Source organism: Xenopus tropicalis, chromosome 3 (assembly GCF_000004195.4).
Source record: "Xenopus tropicalis strain Nigerian chromosome 3, UCB_Xtro_10.0, whole genome shotgun sequence".
In the NCBI taxonomy this organism is placed as follows: domain Eukaryota; kingdom Metazoa; phylum Chordata; class Amphibia; order Anura; family Pipidae; genus Xenopus; species Xenopus tropicalis.
The window spans coordinates 85,785,139-85,802,151 of NC_030679.2; the positions used below are offsets into that span (position 1 = coordinate 85,785,139).

General features: G+C 36.4%; 1 protein-coding gene across 2 annotated transcripts in view; it reads right to left on the minus strand.

Annotated features, from left to right (window-relative positions):
* Nucleotides 1-17,013, minus strand: part of plxna4 (plexin A4) — a 423,718-nt gene that overhangs the window by 364,009 nt on the left and 42,696 nt on the right. For both annotated transcript variants that reach the window (XM_002931848.5, XM_031899073.1), the window contains exon 2: nucleotides 7,058-8,292. In XM_002931848.5, the coding sequence (XP_002931894.3) occupies nucleotides 7,058-8,233 (1,176 nt within the window). In that variant the 5' untranslated portion in view covers nucleotides 8,234-8,292. The remainder of the gene's footprint in view (nucleotides 1-7,057; nucleotides 8,293-17,013) is intronic.

Consider the following 17,013-nt stretch of genomic DNA (forward strand, 5'->3'; position numbering starts at 1 on the left):
ACACTCATTGTCCACTTCTACTGACCTGCTCCGCCATACTTCATTCAAACATAACATTTTACTAGAACAGCAACCCATCCCTAGAATTCACACAAACTCTCCCTGGAACTCTTCCACTTCTAAAATGTGAGTTGAGAGCTTAATATATAAAACCTTGCCCATATTCCACATTCACCCATTGATAAATATGCTTCTAAAAATCCAATCCAGGAATGAATATAACGTGGGTGAGTTTTTATGTACAGGCTCTAAAGTCATATTTTGATAAATCTGCCCCTTATAGGCTGAGTGATCAATTTTGAACATTAAGGTCTTTTTGAAATTCAATCACAAAAAAAAAAATTCTTGCAGTAGTTTGTGGGAAAAAAATAATATTGTCATGGAAAGCACATTGTACCAAATCTTTAACTTTTTAGAAAGACTTCAATTTATATATTAGCTTTAGTTTTAAAACCACAACTCTTGTTCACTTTTACAGAAGCTCACCAGGTCTTAGTTGCCAATATTTTTTATTTCAAATTTCATTTTTTTTTATTGAATGGGGAATGTAATAAAAGTTGTTAAAGGAAAAATATGCTATATAGATACAATTTTCCCTTTGTGCAAATCTATTATATTGTATCTTTGGAAACATGCTAGCAACTCATTCACCAGGTGAAAGAGGTAAATTTTACAGTTTGTGCCATTGGGCAGTGTGTTTATAAAACTTTAATGTCCTACGAGCAGGGCACAATTAAAATTTACAATGTAACGGAGTGGATACTACATTGTAAAATTTTTGTGTTCATTTTTTTATGTTTACAATTTAAACTTCCCTCAAAAGATTTTCAGGAAATTATGTTTCAAGGGGTGTAAAATGAAGCTACTGTATCTGGTACAATTCTATGGAAGCACTACTCCACTACAATAGCTGTCTGCAGTCCCAAGAATAATTATATTCCAGTGCACCAGATAGTAATACATTGTATTCATTTGGATTTGATTATATAAAAATGCAACAGTGTTTCTCCAGCACCACAACAAAATCCATAACAATGCGAGGTACTGCATTCCTGTAAAGGGGGATGAGGGATATAGTTGTGACTGTACAACTTTAACTAATGGATTTAAAACATCAAGCTGGGTCAAAGCTACTTTCTGAAGAGCATACATTTATATGTTTTTGCTCTAATTTTTCTTTTATCAATAGTATTTTCAACCATTCCCCTTTGTCAACCCATCAGTACATCTTTTCAATTCAGTTATTTTCTGACCACGTCCTTTGCTAACTTCCCTTTACCATTCGTTTATTCAGCAGCCGTACTACATTTCTGCAGCAGTCTCGAAAACAGTAAAGGCTTGAGTATAGTAATTTAATTGTCAAAACCTGATCCCTTCCTAGAAAAATAGGAACTGTGCACTTTTATTATAACAGTCATACCATTTTTGACCGGTGCGTGATTCACTTGGACAAGGCATTATTAGAGAATACTGTTAGCAAGCTGGAAGGTGTCACCTTCTCATATAAAAATACAACTCCCTGCTAAATTATATTATATAACTTTCTCTGTTTGGCAGGACAATTTCCTATTTTCCTAACTGCTCATGGAGCACTTTTAGTAACTATCTCTATTTCTTTTTTTACCGTATAGTCAGTAAAGATTTATGCTTCATATAGCTTTTGGTGAGAAAGTAAGGCCCCTATTTTGCAGGCATACAGGGTTAAACAGTAACTATCAAAGTAATGTTACTTGAGCATGTTATTTGAAAAAAGATACTTTATTTTAACTCCGTTTATGGCTTAAACCCATGCACACCATGGATTTAACCAGTAACCAAAGGTCGCTTGCTAAAGTGAAGGTAACAGTCAAAATCCCAAACTACTACCTGTAATATTTAGCTAAACCATTTAAGAGAAAAAACACGCAAAATGAATGTTTAATATCAAGGTTTTGGCTAAAGCTGAGCTATAGTTATATTTAGGCAGCAATCTGGGCTTATATTGATTATGAGCAATGGCGAAAAAAACAAAAAAAATTATATTTTGAAAAGTTACTTGAAAGGTAGTATACAGTAGTATAAAATACAATGTCCAAAAACCACTCTTATGTTACATTTTTCAGGCCCCCCTTAACCAGATTCATTAGTTAAGTGACTGAGATAAGCATAGACATGCAAGTGTAAATATACAGTATGGAATAATAGCATACCATTACAGAACACATTTACATATAATGAAAACATGATGGATATACCAAGCATTGTTTAGTTGTATCTACTTTCCAACAACCTACAAAGGGTCCATGTAGCCCAGGTTTTAGGGTAAAGAGCTACTACTAGCAGCTACTTGTCATGGCTACAGAAATAGACAATGCTGATCATTTACTGATAACTGTCTTTACGTGTGTTTTAGCAGGGGCAATTTTCAGTATAGTCTGCGTCAGCGTATTTTCTAGCTTTAGTAACCGTGACAAGTAGCTGCTACTAAGTAGTGTGTGTGTCTTCGCCCTTAAAAGAGTAGTAGATGGGTCAATTAGGAAACAAGAGAGGCAGCTTAATGATGATAGATAGAGATAGATAGATAGATAGAGATAGATAGATAGATGATAGATAGATAGATAGATGATAGATAGATGATAGATAGATGATAGATAGATGATAGATAGATAGAGATAGGAAACATAGCTAAGAATCAGACCCATTGCTTTCATTTTCTTCCTATAAATACAGTAGTCTGATCAAAGGTAAATGCTGAATGCTTGCTTGCTATTATCAAATGCATTCGTGTATTTTGCCTATTACTAAATTAGCCCTTCTAAGATACATTATAGTTCCATTCATATAAAGTAGTGTATTTGTTGAATGCTGGCCATTTAACACAGAAGGATCTAGAAACTAATATTTTACTTATACCCTGGATATATTTTTCTAATACAATATTACAGCAAGTTACAAATTTAAAAAAATATAATTTCTTTGTTTAGGGAAGACCAGTAGCCGAGCTATAATATCAATGCTGGTGAAAAGGAATAGGGGTGACTGGCTACAGTATATACAAACTCCTTTGCACAAAGCCTATCCATCCTCTGACAATATCCCACACTGGCTCTGGGCCAGCAAACTTAACTGAGCTGTCAGCATCTTCCTTGCAACAGGTAAATTTGCTGGCAGCCAGATTCTCAAGTTAATCTTTCATTCGATTCTTGCCTAGGAGCAAGTGATGACAGTACTGAAAAAAACTCAAGCAAATTTTACTGTTTAGTGCAAGCTGTATAGTTAAGAGTCCCTATAAATTCAAGAAAAAAAATTCTGTTCATTGCCATCTCGGTACCTCTAGTTTCTGCTGTTTTTACACCTTTTTCTGTATTAGTGGCAGAATAACCCAGTTATTAATGAGATTTTGGCTAAACCACAATAAAGCTGGCCAGACATTGAAAGATCCACTCATTTGGCAAGGTCTACAAAAAAGCCCCCTGTATTGCTCTAGGTGGACATATTGGTCTGATCCAAGCATTTAGCCTTAGGGCCAAATAATCCTGGCAACAGATACATATTGGGACAAGGACTGAATCAATGAGCCTGTGCGATTTTTGGCCAGATATCAGTCAGGTAGACCCATCAGAATGCCCATATACGAGCAGAAAAGCTGCTGACATGGACTGAAGGAGCCCTATTGGCAGGTAAAATCTGTCCATGTGTGACCAGCTTTAGACTTTTATATTTTGCAAATTCTAAACTAACAAGTAGTTAAGGTAACCTCTAAAATGGTGCATGTGGGGCCAAGGCAAAGTAGTATACATAAATAATGTGTGTGCTACAACTGCATGACAGTAGCTAAATCCCCAGTCTTTCTCAGTCCCTGGTTGGCTTTTCCTGTGAAGTTTCTTATTTGTATTAATACTACTTTCACTGCTTATTGTATAGGCAAGGCATTAATGAGTCCTAAAAAATAATAATCTGACTGAGATCTGTCAAAGCATGAATATTAGTCGTGCATGGATTTGAAGTAGGAACAATATATAATCTTGGTTGGAAGAATTACAGATGGCTTGCTGGGGAACCAATTTAGAGGCCCAGTGAGAGCAGGAGATGAAGAGATTATCCAGATGTTACATATTTAATCATTTTGCAATAGCAGAGCATGTACTGCACTCATCACTGACCTATCCTGTGACAGAAGAGTTAAATCATTGGCTTGCCTGTGCTATTTATACTCCTGATGGGTCCTTCTGATTTCTCACACATCCAGTTAAGACTCTAGGAAGTAATATGAATGGGTTTATACTGATTAACAAGGATAAATAAGAGAAAGCAAAGCAGTGCAAGTCAGTGCAGATCCGATACAAAAAAAAGGTTAAAAAAAATAAACTACTAACTACATTAAGGACTGCCTAGTCCTATGCAAAGATGTAGGATCTACACAAGCAAACAAAGGGTTTAAATCTTGTGTAGGTTTTTCATGAAAGCGCTCATTTTGCCATATCTATGTTTTTCACACAAAAATTTTGTCGAGTAAGAAGACACCTAAAAAATTTTCCAGTTGCAGTCTATTGAATGGATTTACTAACCCAGCTTGGGAAGTCTCATATAACTCAATAAAAGAATTGCTGGTGTGCACCTCTGGACAGAATTGATGTCAGCGGCTTAGTTAAATAATGCAAGAAAATTGCTTAATAAAAAAAAAAATATGCCCATGCATTTTTTTCTTACTTTTTGCACAATTTTAAGCATTAATAAATCTCAGCCATAATCAAGAAAGCAACTGAAATGTGAGTGAATGTATCACTATTAGCCTGATTATTTATTTCAAACCAATTAAGAGGCTTTTATTGGTTTGATGTTCCAAAGTGCATTATTTTTGTTACATTTTTTACATAATTTGGTTGGCGACCGATACTGACATTTTCAGTTCAGTTTGCAAATTCCCTTTCATGTACAATGCTAATTTTTACATAAGAAAATGTTTTCTGCTTGACATTTTACATGGGAAACCATGTCCTTATAAATCTATATTATTCAACTGACAGATTTAACATTAATTAGGTGGGTCTTTCTTAATAGTTTGGTGTGTTTTGGCAAAAGCTGATGGTAACAAAAGCGTTGAAATACAATGTCTGCAAGGAATCATCATAGAGGATGGAGACATCATAGCAACTGCCAGCATAAGGCCTCTGTAACTGCCAAAATGCGTACAATTCCTGTGAATATTTGCCTCTAACTATATTTAGTCCAATGTGAAGTATTGAAACATCCCAGAAGTATGTCACAAATTGTAGGTGAACCTGCATCTTAACTTCCAATTATGTCACCATTCTGTCCCAGTAAAGTTACAAATGTAGAGTGCTAAAAGCCGCTGCTACAACATCAATAGCGTTTTAACGAAAATATCAACAAGGTGTAAAATTCTATTTGTTCAGCTTGGGCATTATAAATACGGTAAAATTGAAATAGATAGCTAAACTAAAAATTCACTGAAAATGCACATGCAAGAGAAGCCAAAAAATATTATAACAAACCCTTTTATTATAAATATTATAACAAATGCTTTTAGCCTACTGCTTACTGCAAATGACCAGTTACAAAAGGTAAAAGCCCAGGAATTAATACTACATTTTGCCAGCTATACAGAGAAAATGGTTTTAGATTTCTCTTATAACTAATTAGTTTAGGGTTGTCAGTGATTGTCCACTGGTCTCTATATATTATTCCAGCCGTTGTATAAATGCAACTCTAATGTCGTCACATAGTTCCTACGGCCAGATTCAAATCACGCTAATCAAATGCTTCTGTTCACAGGTCTTATAACTAACACATTGCCCAAGAACTATTTTAAAATCCACCTGGCTCAGAAAAAAAAAAAAAAAAAGAGTTAAACAAGAAGTAATATGTTTTGCAGAATCACGTCAAACCTAATTTGAACACTTTTTCATGTCAGGCTCTTTTGCTTTCCACTTACACTACATTATGGGCCATTATAATCATTGTCTGCATTCAGCTTCCTGTCATTAGAAGTGCATCAGTGTCTAACCAGAGAGAAATATTAACATTTTTAGTGGATTCTGTGCTGTTTTGAAATTGCCATTATCAAAGTAGTGCTTGGTTTATTCCTCCATTATTAGCACTTGAAGTGTATGGACAGAAATCTTTACCACATCTTTGGTTTGATGTAACCTTGATGGCTTAGGAGTGACACGTGAACCACAGGTAATGGGGCTGATAGCAGAAAGAATACACAAAAAGATCCAATAAGTACAGCACAGCTTTTACTGAAATGTAAGTTACCCCTTTACTGACAGAGACGAGCAATCTATAAATCTACTCATTACCTCTTCTCCCTCTTGGGATTGGTGTTATTTTACTCACTCATCCAGTGAATCATTTCTTTCCCTGCCTTATGGATCTTGTAACAGAATATGTTTTGCCTTTGCTGCCAGCTTTCCTGATATCCAGGGACAGTTTCATTTTGTGAGTATTTGCAATTATTGCCTAGGTAATGTTCAAAAACTAGACATGTCCGAAAACTGATCAAAGGTGTGGTTGTATTTTCATTGTGGTAGGACCATAAGTTGTGTGTTCTTGCTGTAACAGATCTTTACAACATATAAAAAAGAAATTTTACTATTATGCCCAGCAAGTAGGTAATATATGGTCAGTGTAGGGTACACAGAAAAATATGACTGGGTATTTTTGTACCAAAAGGCCTAACCATTGTGTCCACTATTTGTTTAGGTTTTCATCAAATAAAATCATACTAAGAACATCATATCCCCATTATCAACATGGGCTCAATGAAGTTATGCCCAGCACAAGCCCTTTTTTATTGAACTCACATTGAACAAGGGGGTATACTGCCCATTTAGTTAAATTACCCCTGTTCTGTTCTTTGGAGATTTTTTTACACCAAAACCTATATTAAGGCCTGCAGTCTTGTACCTTTATGCAGTCATGTAATGATAGAAATAATACTAATATTATTGCAATAAGCAACAAAACCTTACTTGTTCTCCTAACGGTTTTTTCTCCTTTGTCTAAATTAATTTTGCCTTAAAATCACATTTAAGTAAAATCCATATCTTACCGCATTGCCACAGGGAATATCCTTCACCTTTAGCCATGCAAGATCTAAAGTGCCTTCTCCCTTGTAGCAAGACTGAAGTCTCTCTTTAATGCGGTTGTTAATATCTTTGAGAACAAACACACACAAAGCCGACTCATCCAGCGAATTTAATTTTCTTTTCTGACCTTTGGAAAAGATAGTAAATAAAATATCATCCCCAGGTTTAATTCCCAAAGACTTTGCCAGTATAGACCCTGCTTTGGACAAGTAAGCAGCTTGTAAAAGCCTGTATTCCACTCCATTTTTCTCACAACCAATAGGAACCTCAACATAAGAGTTAAAAGCAGTGTCTTCTTTGCACAGGCGAACTAATTTAGATGTATACACTTGCTCCTTTGTGGCAGAACCAGGTGGGAATGTCATCTCAGGCTGAAGAGTCAAGAAGTAGACATAATTGCCACTATTGAATCCATAAATATAGTAGATGTCAAAGTCTGGAATGATGGTGAAAGTGTCAGATGGGATCTTTATCATTGAAGCAACAAACTCATCATGAAAAACATAGGCAAACATTCCATCGGCCTCTGAATCCTTGGTTAACTTCCTGCTAGAAATAGTTGGAAAGTATTCTGGTTTCCCATCCACGGATGTGGCAATAAAGAGCTTGTCATCAAGGTTATTGTGAGAAACAATGACTCCAAAAACAGAGCCACTCTCATTTACTCCAGATAGATAATGCTCTTTCTTATGAGAAGGTTCACCAAGTTTGAATAGATCATCGAGCCTAAGAAGTTTGCAAATACCTTGATAAAGACTCCCACATGCAATTAACCGATTTTCTTTGTAGTCTATCAGCAGCATTTTATTGATATTGTTAGTTAGCACCAACTGATCATTACAAGGTTGTACTATGCTTGGAGGGTAACACTTTGGGTTGTCCTCAGATGGTCCTGTCTGGTGAGTCACTAAGATTTTTAAGTCTTCAGAAAGCTTGTAGATTCTGTTAACTGCTCCTAAATAAATATGTCCACTTCTTACATCAACTACTAAATGGTTGAATGTCCAGTCTGAGTGCTGCGCATAAAAACTGGTAAAGTTCAACTTTGTCTGAATGCTTTGCCTGGTGAGGGCCGATACTGTGGTTACAAATGCAATCTGGGTGACTATATTGATCCAGCTCCATCTTGTGGTCGCCATATTTACAGACACTATTATGATAGTGAAATTCTTCGAGATAATGATTTCCGATTGTTGTTCTATAAAAAAAAGAAAAAAAAGTTAATCAAAGGGACATTGCAGAATAATAAATATGATGTATTTATTCTTATTATGCAACAAAATGTTTTAAGTATGGTGTCTGTTACGATATGTTAATATGCTAAATAGCAAGCTATAACCTATAATACATATACACATACATATAACCTATATACATATATAAAACACATTTGAAACAGGAGCAATCACCATGGTTTTTTTACCCACAAAGCAGTACTCCCCTATTATGTCAGCCTAATTGTGCTCACCAATTGCCTGATGCAATTGTGATTTGTCAAAATTCTGCTTGTTGGGCTTTAAAGCAAATCAGACGCAACTGTGCTGAAATGTCTGGTTGGTGTTGTTTTTGCCATTTAGTATGAGTGACATTTACCCTCTATTCTTTTGGTGTAACTGGAGCAAGGAAACCCTGGAGCTACCACCTGGTTCAGAGAATGTAGAAGCTCAATAGGTGCAACTGCAACTCAGAACAGGATGTAGGCAGCCTAAACAGAAACTGAACTTACAACTGCACATTTATCAACTGTATGGCTCTATCCATCAAAACTTACTTATCAAGATCAATTTTTTGGTTACTAGAGTATGGAAAACAAAAGGGCCAGAATTCCTCTCTCAGGCTATTAAAATCAATGGAAGCATCCTAGGGACACTGTTACACTGCTGAAGTCTTCTTTTTTAAATATTGCTTATTAGGCCAGGCCTGCTAAGATACAGTCTCTAAATGAGCCCTACAGTGAGACAGAGCTACTGTAGTATTAATTGTTTGGAAAACAACTCCCCATGCACAAATTTAGCCTATGGCAAACTATGCAATGATAGTTTTAGGTACAGGCTGTCACTGTAAGCTTTTCCTCCTCCACTACCCAAAGTTACTGCTAAACTATCTAGCACTTAATTAGAGCTAACAATATCAGGACGGCCCACCCTAGTCACCCCATTTGTAACTGCAGTTATGAAACTGCAAAATAACGATTTTTACTGCAAATATCAGTAAACCAAAAAAAGTATGTTTCTGCAGAATAGAAAATCTTGGAAAACCTTTAAAAACATTCAGCAACAGTGTGTAGTAAATGTTATGTACACCTTTCCTCAGCCAACACACACAGAACTAATCCTTGCAAACACCGACTAGAGGTTAAGAGGTGATACAGTATATTTTTGCCAGTAAATATTGCAGCTGCTATAAGTTTGCACTGTACTAAGGGGTACATAAAGTTATAATGCAACATTACTTGACATTGCAGTGACAATGTGCATGCTCTGGCCGATCTCATTGTTATATCTGGGCACAAAGCTACTGCAAGTTATGGAACAAAGATTAGATTTAATTTATGTGGTTTCTATAACATTTCAGTATCTTACTTAGATGTCAGTTCCATTAAGATTCTATCTATAGCAAAGCTAATAAAGAATCTATCATACTGTGCAAGCCTTCCCCAAAAATAAAGACTTCAATGCAGACATATAACTATTATATCCATTTAATGCTTCATGCAACCCGACTTCACTAAAACTCTTTCAAGCCTTCGCAGACTTAATCCTGATTTTTAATGATGTTATTCAGTCAGATTGAGCATGAAGCTGCATTCATTTTAGGGGTATAAAACTTCAGAGGTAGAAGACACCAAACGTGCTAATCATCTGATTGTATCCAGTTGGTGTCTGCCAGGATCCATGCCAAAAAGTGTCCAGCTGTTCCTGGGAAAGCAGAATGAGTATAGGTTTCAGATCACTTCCAGCTAGCAATGGAGAGGGAGCTTAGTGACTCTGCCAAAGGACACCTAAAGCCAGAGCTATGGAGTAAATAAAACTCAGCAGTGTGCCCAGTGCTAATCTGGCAGTGCATTATCATGTTTACTTTACCCTGCGCCTGCATAGTTCTGCTGTTTCCCGGGACACAGGATGAGTCAAATAAATGATTGCTACACACTGACCCTTATCCCAGCTGCATGTAACTCCAGAAAGAAAACTTCTTCTTATGTTACTAAATTGGTACATCTTTCTAACAGCTCAACATCCACGTTTGTATTAAAGGAATGAAATATATGAAATCGTGTAAAACTTGGGCTTGTTCAGATGCTGTAGACTATGAATCCAGAACCCCCAGAACAGCCAGCTGGAAACTGAACCAATCTTGTATTAAACTTGTACCAAACACATTTTGTGCAACAACCTGTTTATTACATATGATGCAAAATACTACTTGCAGTACCCCAGTTTCTTAACCAATAGCTTCAGCTGAGTGGCCTATACTACAACCAGCATAAGGGGGTTGTTCATCTTTGAGTTAACTTTTAGTATGATGTAGAGAGTACTATTCTATTGGTCTTCATTTTTTTTTTGGTGCTGCAGGGGTCAGTGGCTACAGGGGTCAGTGACCCCCCCTTCCCATTTGAAAGCTGGAAAGAGTTCGAATAAAAAGGCAAATATATTGTTTAATATATAATTTAAAAACAACTATTAAAAAAGATATATAATGAACACCAGTTGCAAAGTTGCTTAGAATTGGTCATTCTACTGAAATGTATCTTAAAGGTGAACGACCCCTTTAAGAAATCATTGCAGGCTAAAGTTATTGCAGTTGTATCCAGTTAGCAAAGTCTATCTTTGCTAGACTCATGGTTATCTGGTACAAGGATTTGCCTTATGTATCAACATATAATTGTCTCTGGTGTTATTATTTGGCAGGCACCCATTTTTCTTGATACATTCTCCCATAGTATTAATTAGTATACAACAGTCTCTCTAATAGTATAATAGTATCCATTTTATTTCCTTCCTTGACAGAGCCCTGATGTTGTTTAATAACCATATTGGATTTCAGTGAAATTGTCTGTCTGTTTTCTCATTGCACTAATTATTATTTTTTTCTCTCGAAGAACTCAGAGAGAGTTGAATCAGTGGGGCATGTAGCAAAGATAAGAGCAACAGCAGTCACACAAGCAGAAAAACTCAGATTATATCTGCGAAGATCTAAGAATGTAAAATATACAAGTAACTACTAAACAGTAAGTGTAATCCTAATTATAACAGCCAGGCAATCAGAAACTATAAATAAAATTGAAAGGAGGAAAATAGAAATAACGAGCTGGAAAAACAATAATCGCGCCTCCAGACTGGCTTGGCATGAATAGAAGGTAAATGAAAAGTAAAGCATGTGTGTTCCCCATGGAGGGAAACTGCTTATCCCTTGTTTTATTTTATATTTTTTTTAGCTGAATTTTTATCTGCTACTGTGTCAACAACAAAGGGAAATAAAACACAGCCTGCAAAGCAATAAACCATGCTATATTTAGTACTGCTTAATAGACAATATTGCTGACTCTTACCACCGGTAATGAAATAATCGGATTGGGCAGGTGACAGTCTGACTAGCTCAACATGCGCCACACTGCCCCAGCCGTATAATCACTTAGACAAGTGATACCAAATAGGAGCCATTAAAGCCTAAGGATCAGATCACATAATCAGTGGCATGGAGACAGAGCTGAATTATTCTCTACATGACTGTGGCCATGTAAAAGGTATGGGCCAAGGGTGCTCTAGGGTGAGGTTTAAATGCATAGCATGGTTATGCATGTAGGCTACCCCACCCTTCTGTCTACTGCAATAACCAGGTTTGTGGTAAAATTAATTTGGTGCTTCTCTGCACTCCACTATACCCACAAAGCATAAATGTTATTCTATTAGGTTATTATAACAGAGCTACCACACCAACAATGAAACTTTTCAGAACTTTTGGGCCCTTTGTTATCCCAGTTTTTCTCAGAACCTTTGGCCATATGTTTAAAGATGTGTTCACACTACCATATCTTGTATTCAACACACAAAATAAGGCAAGAAAAAGGTCTTTCAATACAAAAAGAGAATACAACCTGGAGTTGAAAAAAGTTGTGGCAGCCACAGGTAGAAATTCTGTAAGGTTAAGGGAAATAAACTAATTGATATCATATATACTGTACCCACTAGTCCTACTCATTTTGGAGGTATATGCAGATAAGCCCACGCAGTAACCAGGCTGATATTTCTATTAGCTCACAAGCCACTTTTGTAGGGCTGCTTTTCAGAACATAATACCTGGCAATAGATTTCATAAAATAATCCTGTAGAGTTAAACAATACTGAATAAAGGCTGTATTTTTAGTTAAATATTTATACTAGCTGGAAGCCACAGCAAGACGGGCATTGTGCTGAGGCTGTAGAAAACCGTCAAACCTTCATGACTCTTCAACCACAGGAACATTTCCTAAAGGTTAACACCTTAAAGGGATTACATTGCTAAATAAAATGCTATCTTAACACAGCTTTCCACAACTGAAAACATCCATGTTTATACCTCAATTGTTTCAATTAAAGTTACCCTTGCAGCACAATGCTATTTCTGTAAAAAAATGTAGTCCCCAGCGGATATTCCCTCCATTTACTTACATAGCTGCTAGAGGCACAGTATCATAAAGGTTATGTGTTGTCTAGGCACCCAAAAGGATATAAATGGGCAAACAGACCTAACCAAGATTAGCTGTATATACTTATTAGAGACATGATTTTCAAGCTGTGTTTTAGCAAATGATCCAGACATAAAATGTAAATATAACAATGCAGGTTACAAAGGATGGGATAGAATATTATTAAGTAGTACAGAATAATCGAGCTAAGTTAAAGTATAATAGGGACTTTCTGTTGTTCTCTCCAGAGTTTGATAAATAATAAATTCTGTGTAGGCAGATTTCTTATGCCCCCCCCCCCTTCAGTGGTCTATGAAGAATGTCATGAAGCAATACATCTTTCCCTTCATTCCAGTGCCAAGGGAGTTAAATCTCTATCACCTATGTACTGTGTTATTGTTTAGAGCCGAGCTGCAGGCACTGCCCCCTGACTTGGATGTATGCAGTTCTCAAGCTAGCCTTGGTTCGGCCTTGAGGGCTGTGCCACCTGTTGTGGCAGAAGAACAGTTCTTTGTTCGAACTGGTAACACCCATACTCATACGTAATTATGTTGTATGGCACCATGTCACAAAGTCTATAAAAACCCAGTGCTGTTGTTCTGAGCCCACGTACAGTACGTGTCTAATAAACCTTACCTATTTACCTCAAAAGATTTTGGTATCTGGAATTTCCATTCCAAGTTCTTCAGAGCATGTGCATACAAAATTCTAGAATTAGCTTAATCTATATTCGCTAAAGGTCTAAAACGAAGGTTCAACACTGTTTATATTCCTAATTATTTAAATAAGCAGAGTCATTCAGGCAGGATCAAAAGGTGAATAGTATAATCCTGCAACTACCTCGAGCACCAAAACTGCACATTCTATGCCCTGGTTCATGTTATTACCATTTTCTTGTAACCCTTACATGTACTTTGACTTAATGCCTCCTTCACTATACGCCTGGCATGTACACAGTGAGAAGGCTGAGTATATTGTCACAGCCCTGTGAATGGTAAATGTGAGGCGGAACTTTTTATCTGGATCAAGCTATTCTTTCAGCAACATCTCACTCTACCAATTTCACACAGAAATGCACAGGCAGGCACCTCCATACAATGTAACAAAAGAACCTTCATATCTTTTCTGCTATCATTTATCAAACCAACGAAGAGAGAAATCCCAGCTACCAACAAGAACAGAAAGGAGCTTCTCTCTCTCTCTCTTGCTCCCTCTCCTTATTTTGTTTTCTTCTCATGAGAATTATGGAATAAAGAATGCAAAAGGTTAAATAATGGGTATAATAAGGCTTAACCGTGACGTTTCTAACAAAGGTTAAAAAGTAATTACAGGAGGCAGAAAAAGGCAATCTTCAGTGCAGAAGCTGCATTCCCTTGCAAAATTCATTTGATAGTGGGTGGAGAAAATTAGAGCTGAGACATTGATTGAAATATTAAATATTCTATATTGAAATTTATGTATTTATTATCAAATTTTACATTATGAGCTAAACTGGGGAAATACCTGCAAAATTTGTGGCAAAACCCAGGGTTTGAGCCATACAGCTATGCATTTGTACCTTGATATAATTCAGTTATATATATGGTGCTGAGACCAGTTATGAAATATATCCCATTTCTAGGTCAGATTACTATAAAATTATGATGCCAAACAAGAAGTCCATGGAGGCCTTGGGCAAGCTGGGGGGCATAAAAATCCCAAAGGGGTCCTACTGGCCTGCATTTAGACAGCACTGATATGGTTCATGTTTTCCAATGTGTCCAGAAATGGCATAAGGGTCATTATTACCATTTTCTTTCCTGCTGCCAACTCTCTCTAATAACCAGGGACAGTCCCTATTTCTGCATCATCCTATCAGCATTTGTTACCCAGGATTTTTATCTTGAAATACACATCAAAAGAGAGGTACAAATAATGAAAGGTGTGCTTAATCCATAACAGAATAGTAATAATCATAGTCATTTACTTGGCATGCCAGGCATATAACAGGGAAAAGGGATTATACATATTTAAAAGTAAGTCTTGACCTGCTGGCCCAGCAACAAAATGACCGTGAAATTTATTTTCAAATGTTGGCAAAAATATTATTCGAATAGATACTGCATGCCAGCATGTGCTTAGCCCTTGAGCCTAGGTGTTACATTGAATGCATTGGCTTTATTCTGAGTTTATATGTGTATTAACTTTAAATTCAGATTTACCTCTGTGAAAATATTCCCTGCACAATGAAAATCCTCTCTCTTTCCACAAGTTAGATCATTGCTTAGAGATAGTTTCATAATTCTTATTTTATAAATAAGACAATAATGGGGATTTTGGCTGCAAAAACGGAGCATTTTGATTTTCTTATAAAGAAGTCACTGGATTCATCCACGCTGGAGGTCTCTGGCAACACTGCTTGTCTAACTGAAATATAATTAGCCCTCCTGCTAAAACATTTTAGGGGGTTTAGCAGTTGCTAAGTTTTCCATGCAAGCTACATCACAAGGGGTTACGTTTAGTGCTGTGCTTGGTGGCTTTTACACAAAGGGCAGAGAATTTATGATTTTACCAGGTCTGGATACGAATGCAGTTTGCTCTAACGCAGAAATAAAGAGAAAGAGATGAACACAGAGTATGAAAAAGCCAACTGTAGAAGTACATCGATTAAAACGATAAACCAAAGGCATATATGTTTAGTTGAATATAGTGAAAAATAGTGAAGTAGCATGCATAATATAAAAATGCAAGATTTATTAGGCATAGTATGAGTAGAAACACATGATGCCACATATTGTATATTAAATTCAATAATCCTGAATGTGTCCAAATAACTATGGGAATATATTTAAAGTAAGAGCAATTTATACAACTGTGGCCAGTGCTGTTTTTTTTTCTTTAATAACTCTCTCCATCACCTCACTAGAACACAGGATGAAAGGAAAACTAAAGCCTTAACACATATGGCTAAAAATGCTGGATTTTATAAACTGAACTTATTGTACCAGTCACAGGTTGAACCATCCTAGAACAGTATTAATCGATTACTTTAATTAGTTTGCAACAGTTTTCCATTTTCTAAACACATTAGCCTGTCTTTTGAATACGGAGGACCCTGTCCGTGCTTAATGTGCTGTGGGGCTGTTGTTAAGAAGAGAAGCTTATTGGTCATTGAAAATAAAAAAATAAAAAAATCAGTAGGTCTGTTTCATATGCACTGTATCAAACAGAGATGTTTTAAATTAATTCATAGCATTTACAGAAAAAAAAATTTCCCCCCTTTCCAGCCTGCACTCCTACCTGGACACAAGCAGTGGGGAGCGGGGATGTGAGTGGGAAGTGACGAGGGGAGAGATTTGCTGGGCCCCTCTGAATATTTTCTTGGGGGGGGGGGGGGGGAAGGGCTTGATGTCTTATTGTCAGGCCACTGTCAGGAATTAGGAATTATTTTGGGTGATAAAGGGTCAGTTTATTGGACATGATTTTGTTATTTTTCTTTTCTTTTACCACGTTTGTAACAACTGACATAACTGATGTCACAAGACATATATATGCACAACATTATGCAGATCTTGAATTGTTTATTGCTTTATTAAAGTCTTTAATGATTTGTGTATTTTCTAAAATGAAAAAAATGAATAAATTGCAGAATGCTTTAAAAATATGACTAGCCTGGGGATGTTTACTTAACCCATCCCTCAAAGCCCAGCTTGCTTTTGCCCAATGCTGTGTTGGTTGATTGAAGTAGCTACGCTGCCACTATACAGAACCTCATAAAATATTTTACTGGCCAGTATTAGTGTTACATGCCAAAAAATATAGTTGTCTTACAATTATGGAGACTTTTAGGTGCATGTAGGGGCAAATAGTGATTCCTTGAGCTTGACCATGTCATTACACCTCCTAGATTTAGCAGAGCTAATTTCAGAAAGCCCTTGTTGGTTTAACCCACTGATTCATGCCTATGCTAAAACTTGGGCTCCATTTGTTGTTTAAGGGGGGTAAAAATTACTCTCTTTGTTAATTAATAAGAAAAAAAAGTTAAGAAACAATGTTTTAACATTTTTTGTTTCTAGGCTTTCTACTGGCTCACCAGTAACTAAAGTGTGCTTCACCTAAATACTATAAGCTACTTATAGGCAAGGCAATCCTTTACTAAAACCTGAAGGCATACAGACCAATGAATAAGCAACAGAATGTTGAAAACTTCAAAAGAAGGGTAACTATCTGCTCACCACTAAATGTCCCCATTAGTCCCCATAACTTTAATCTGTG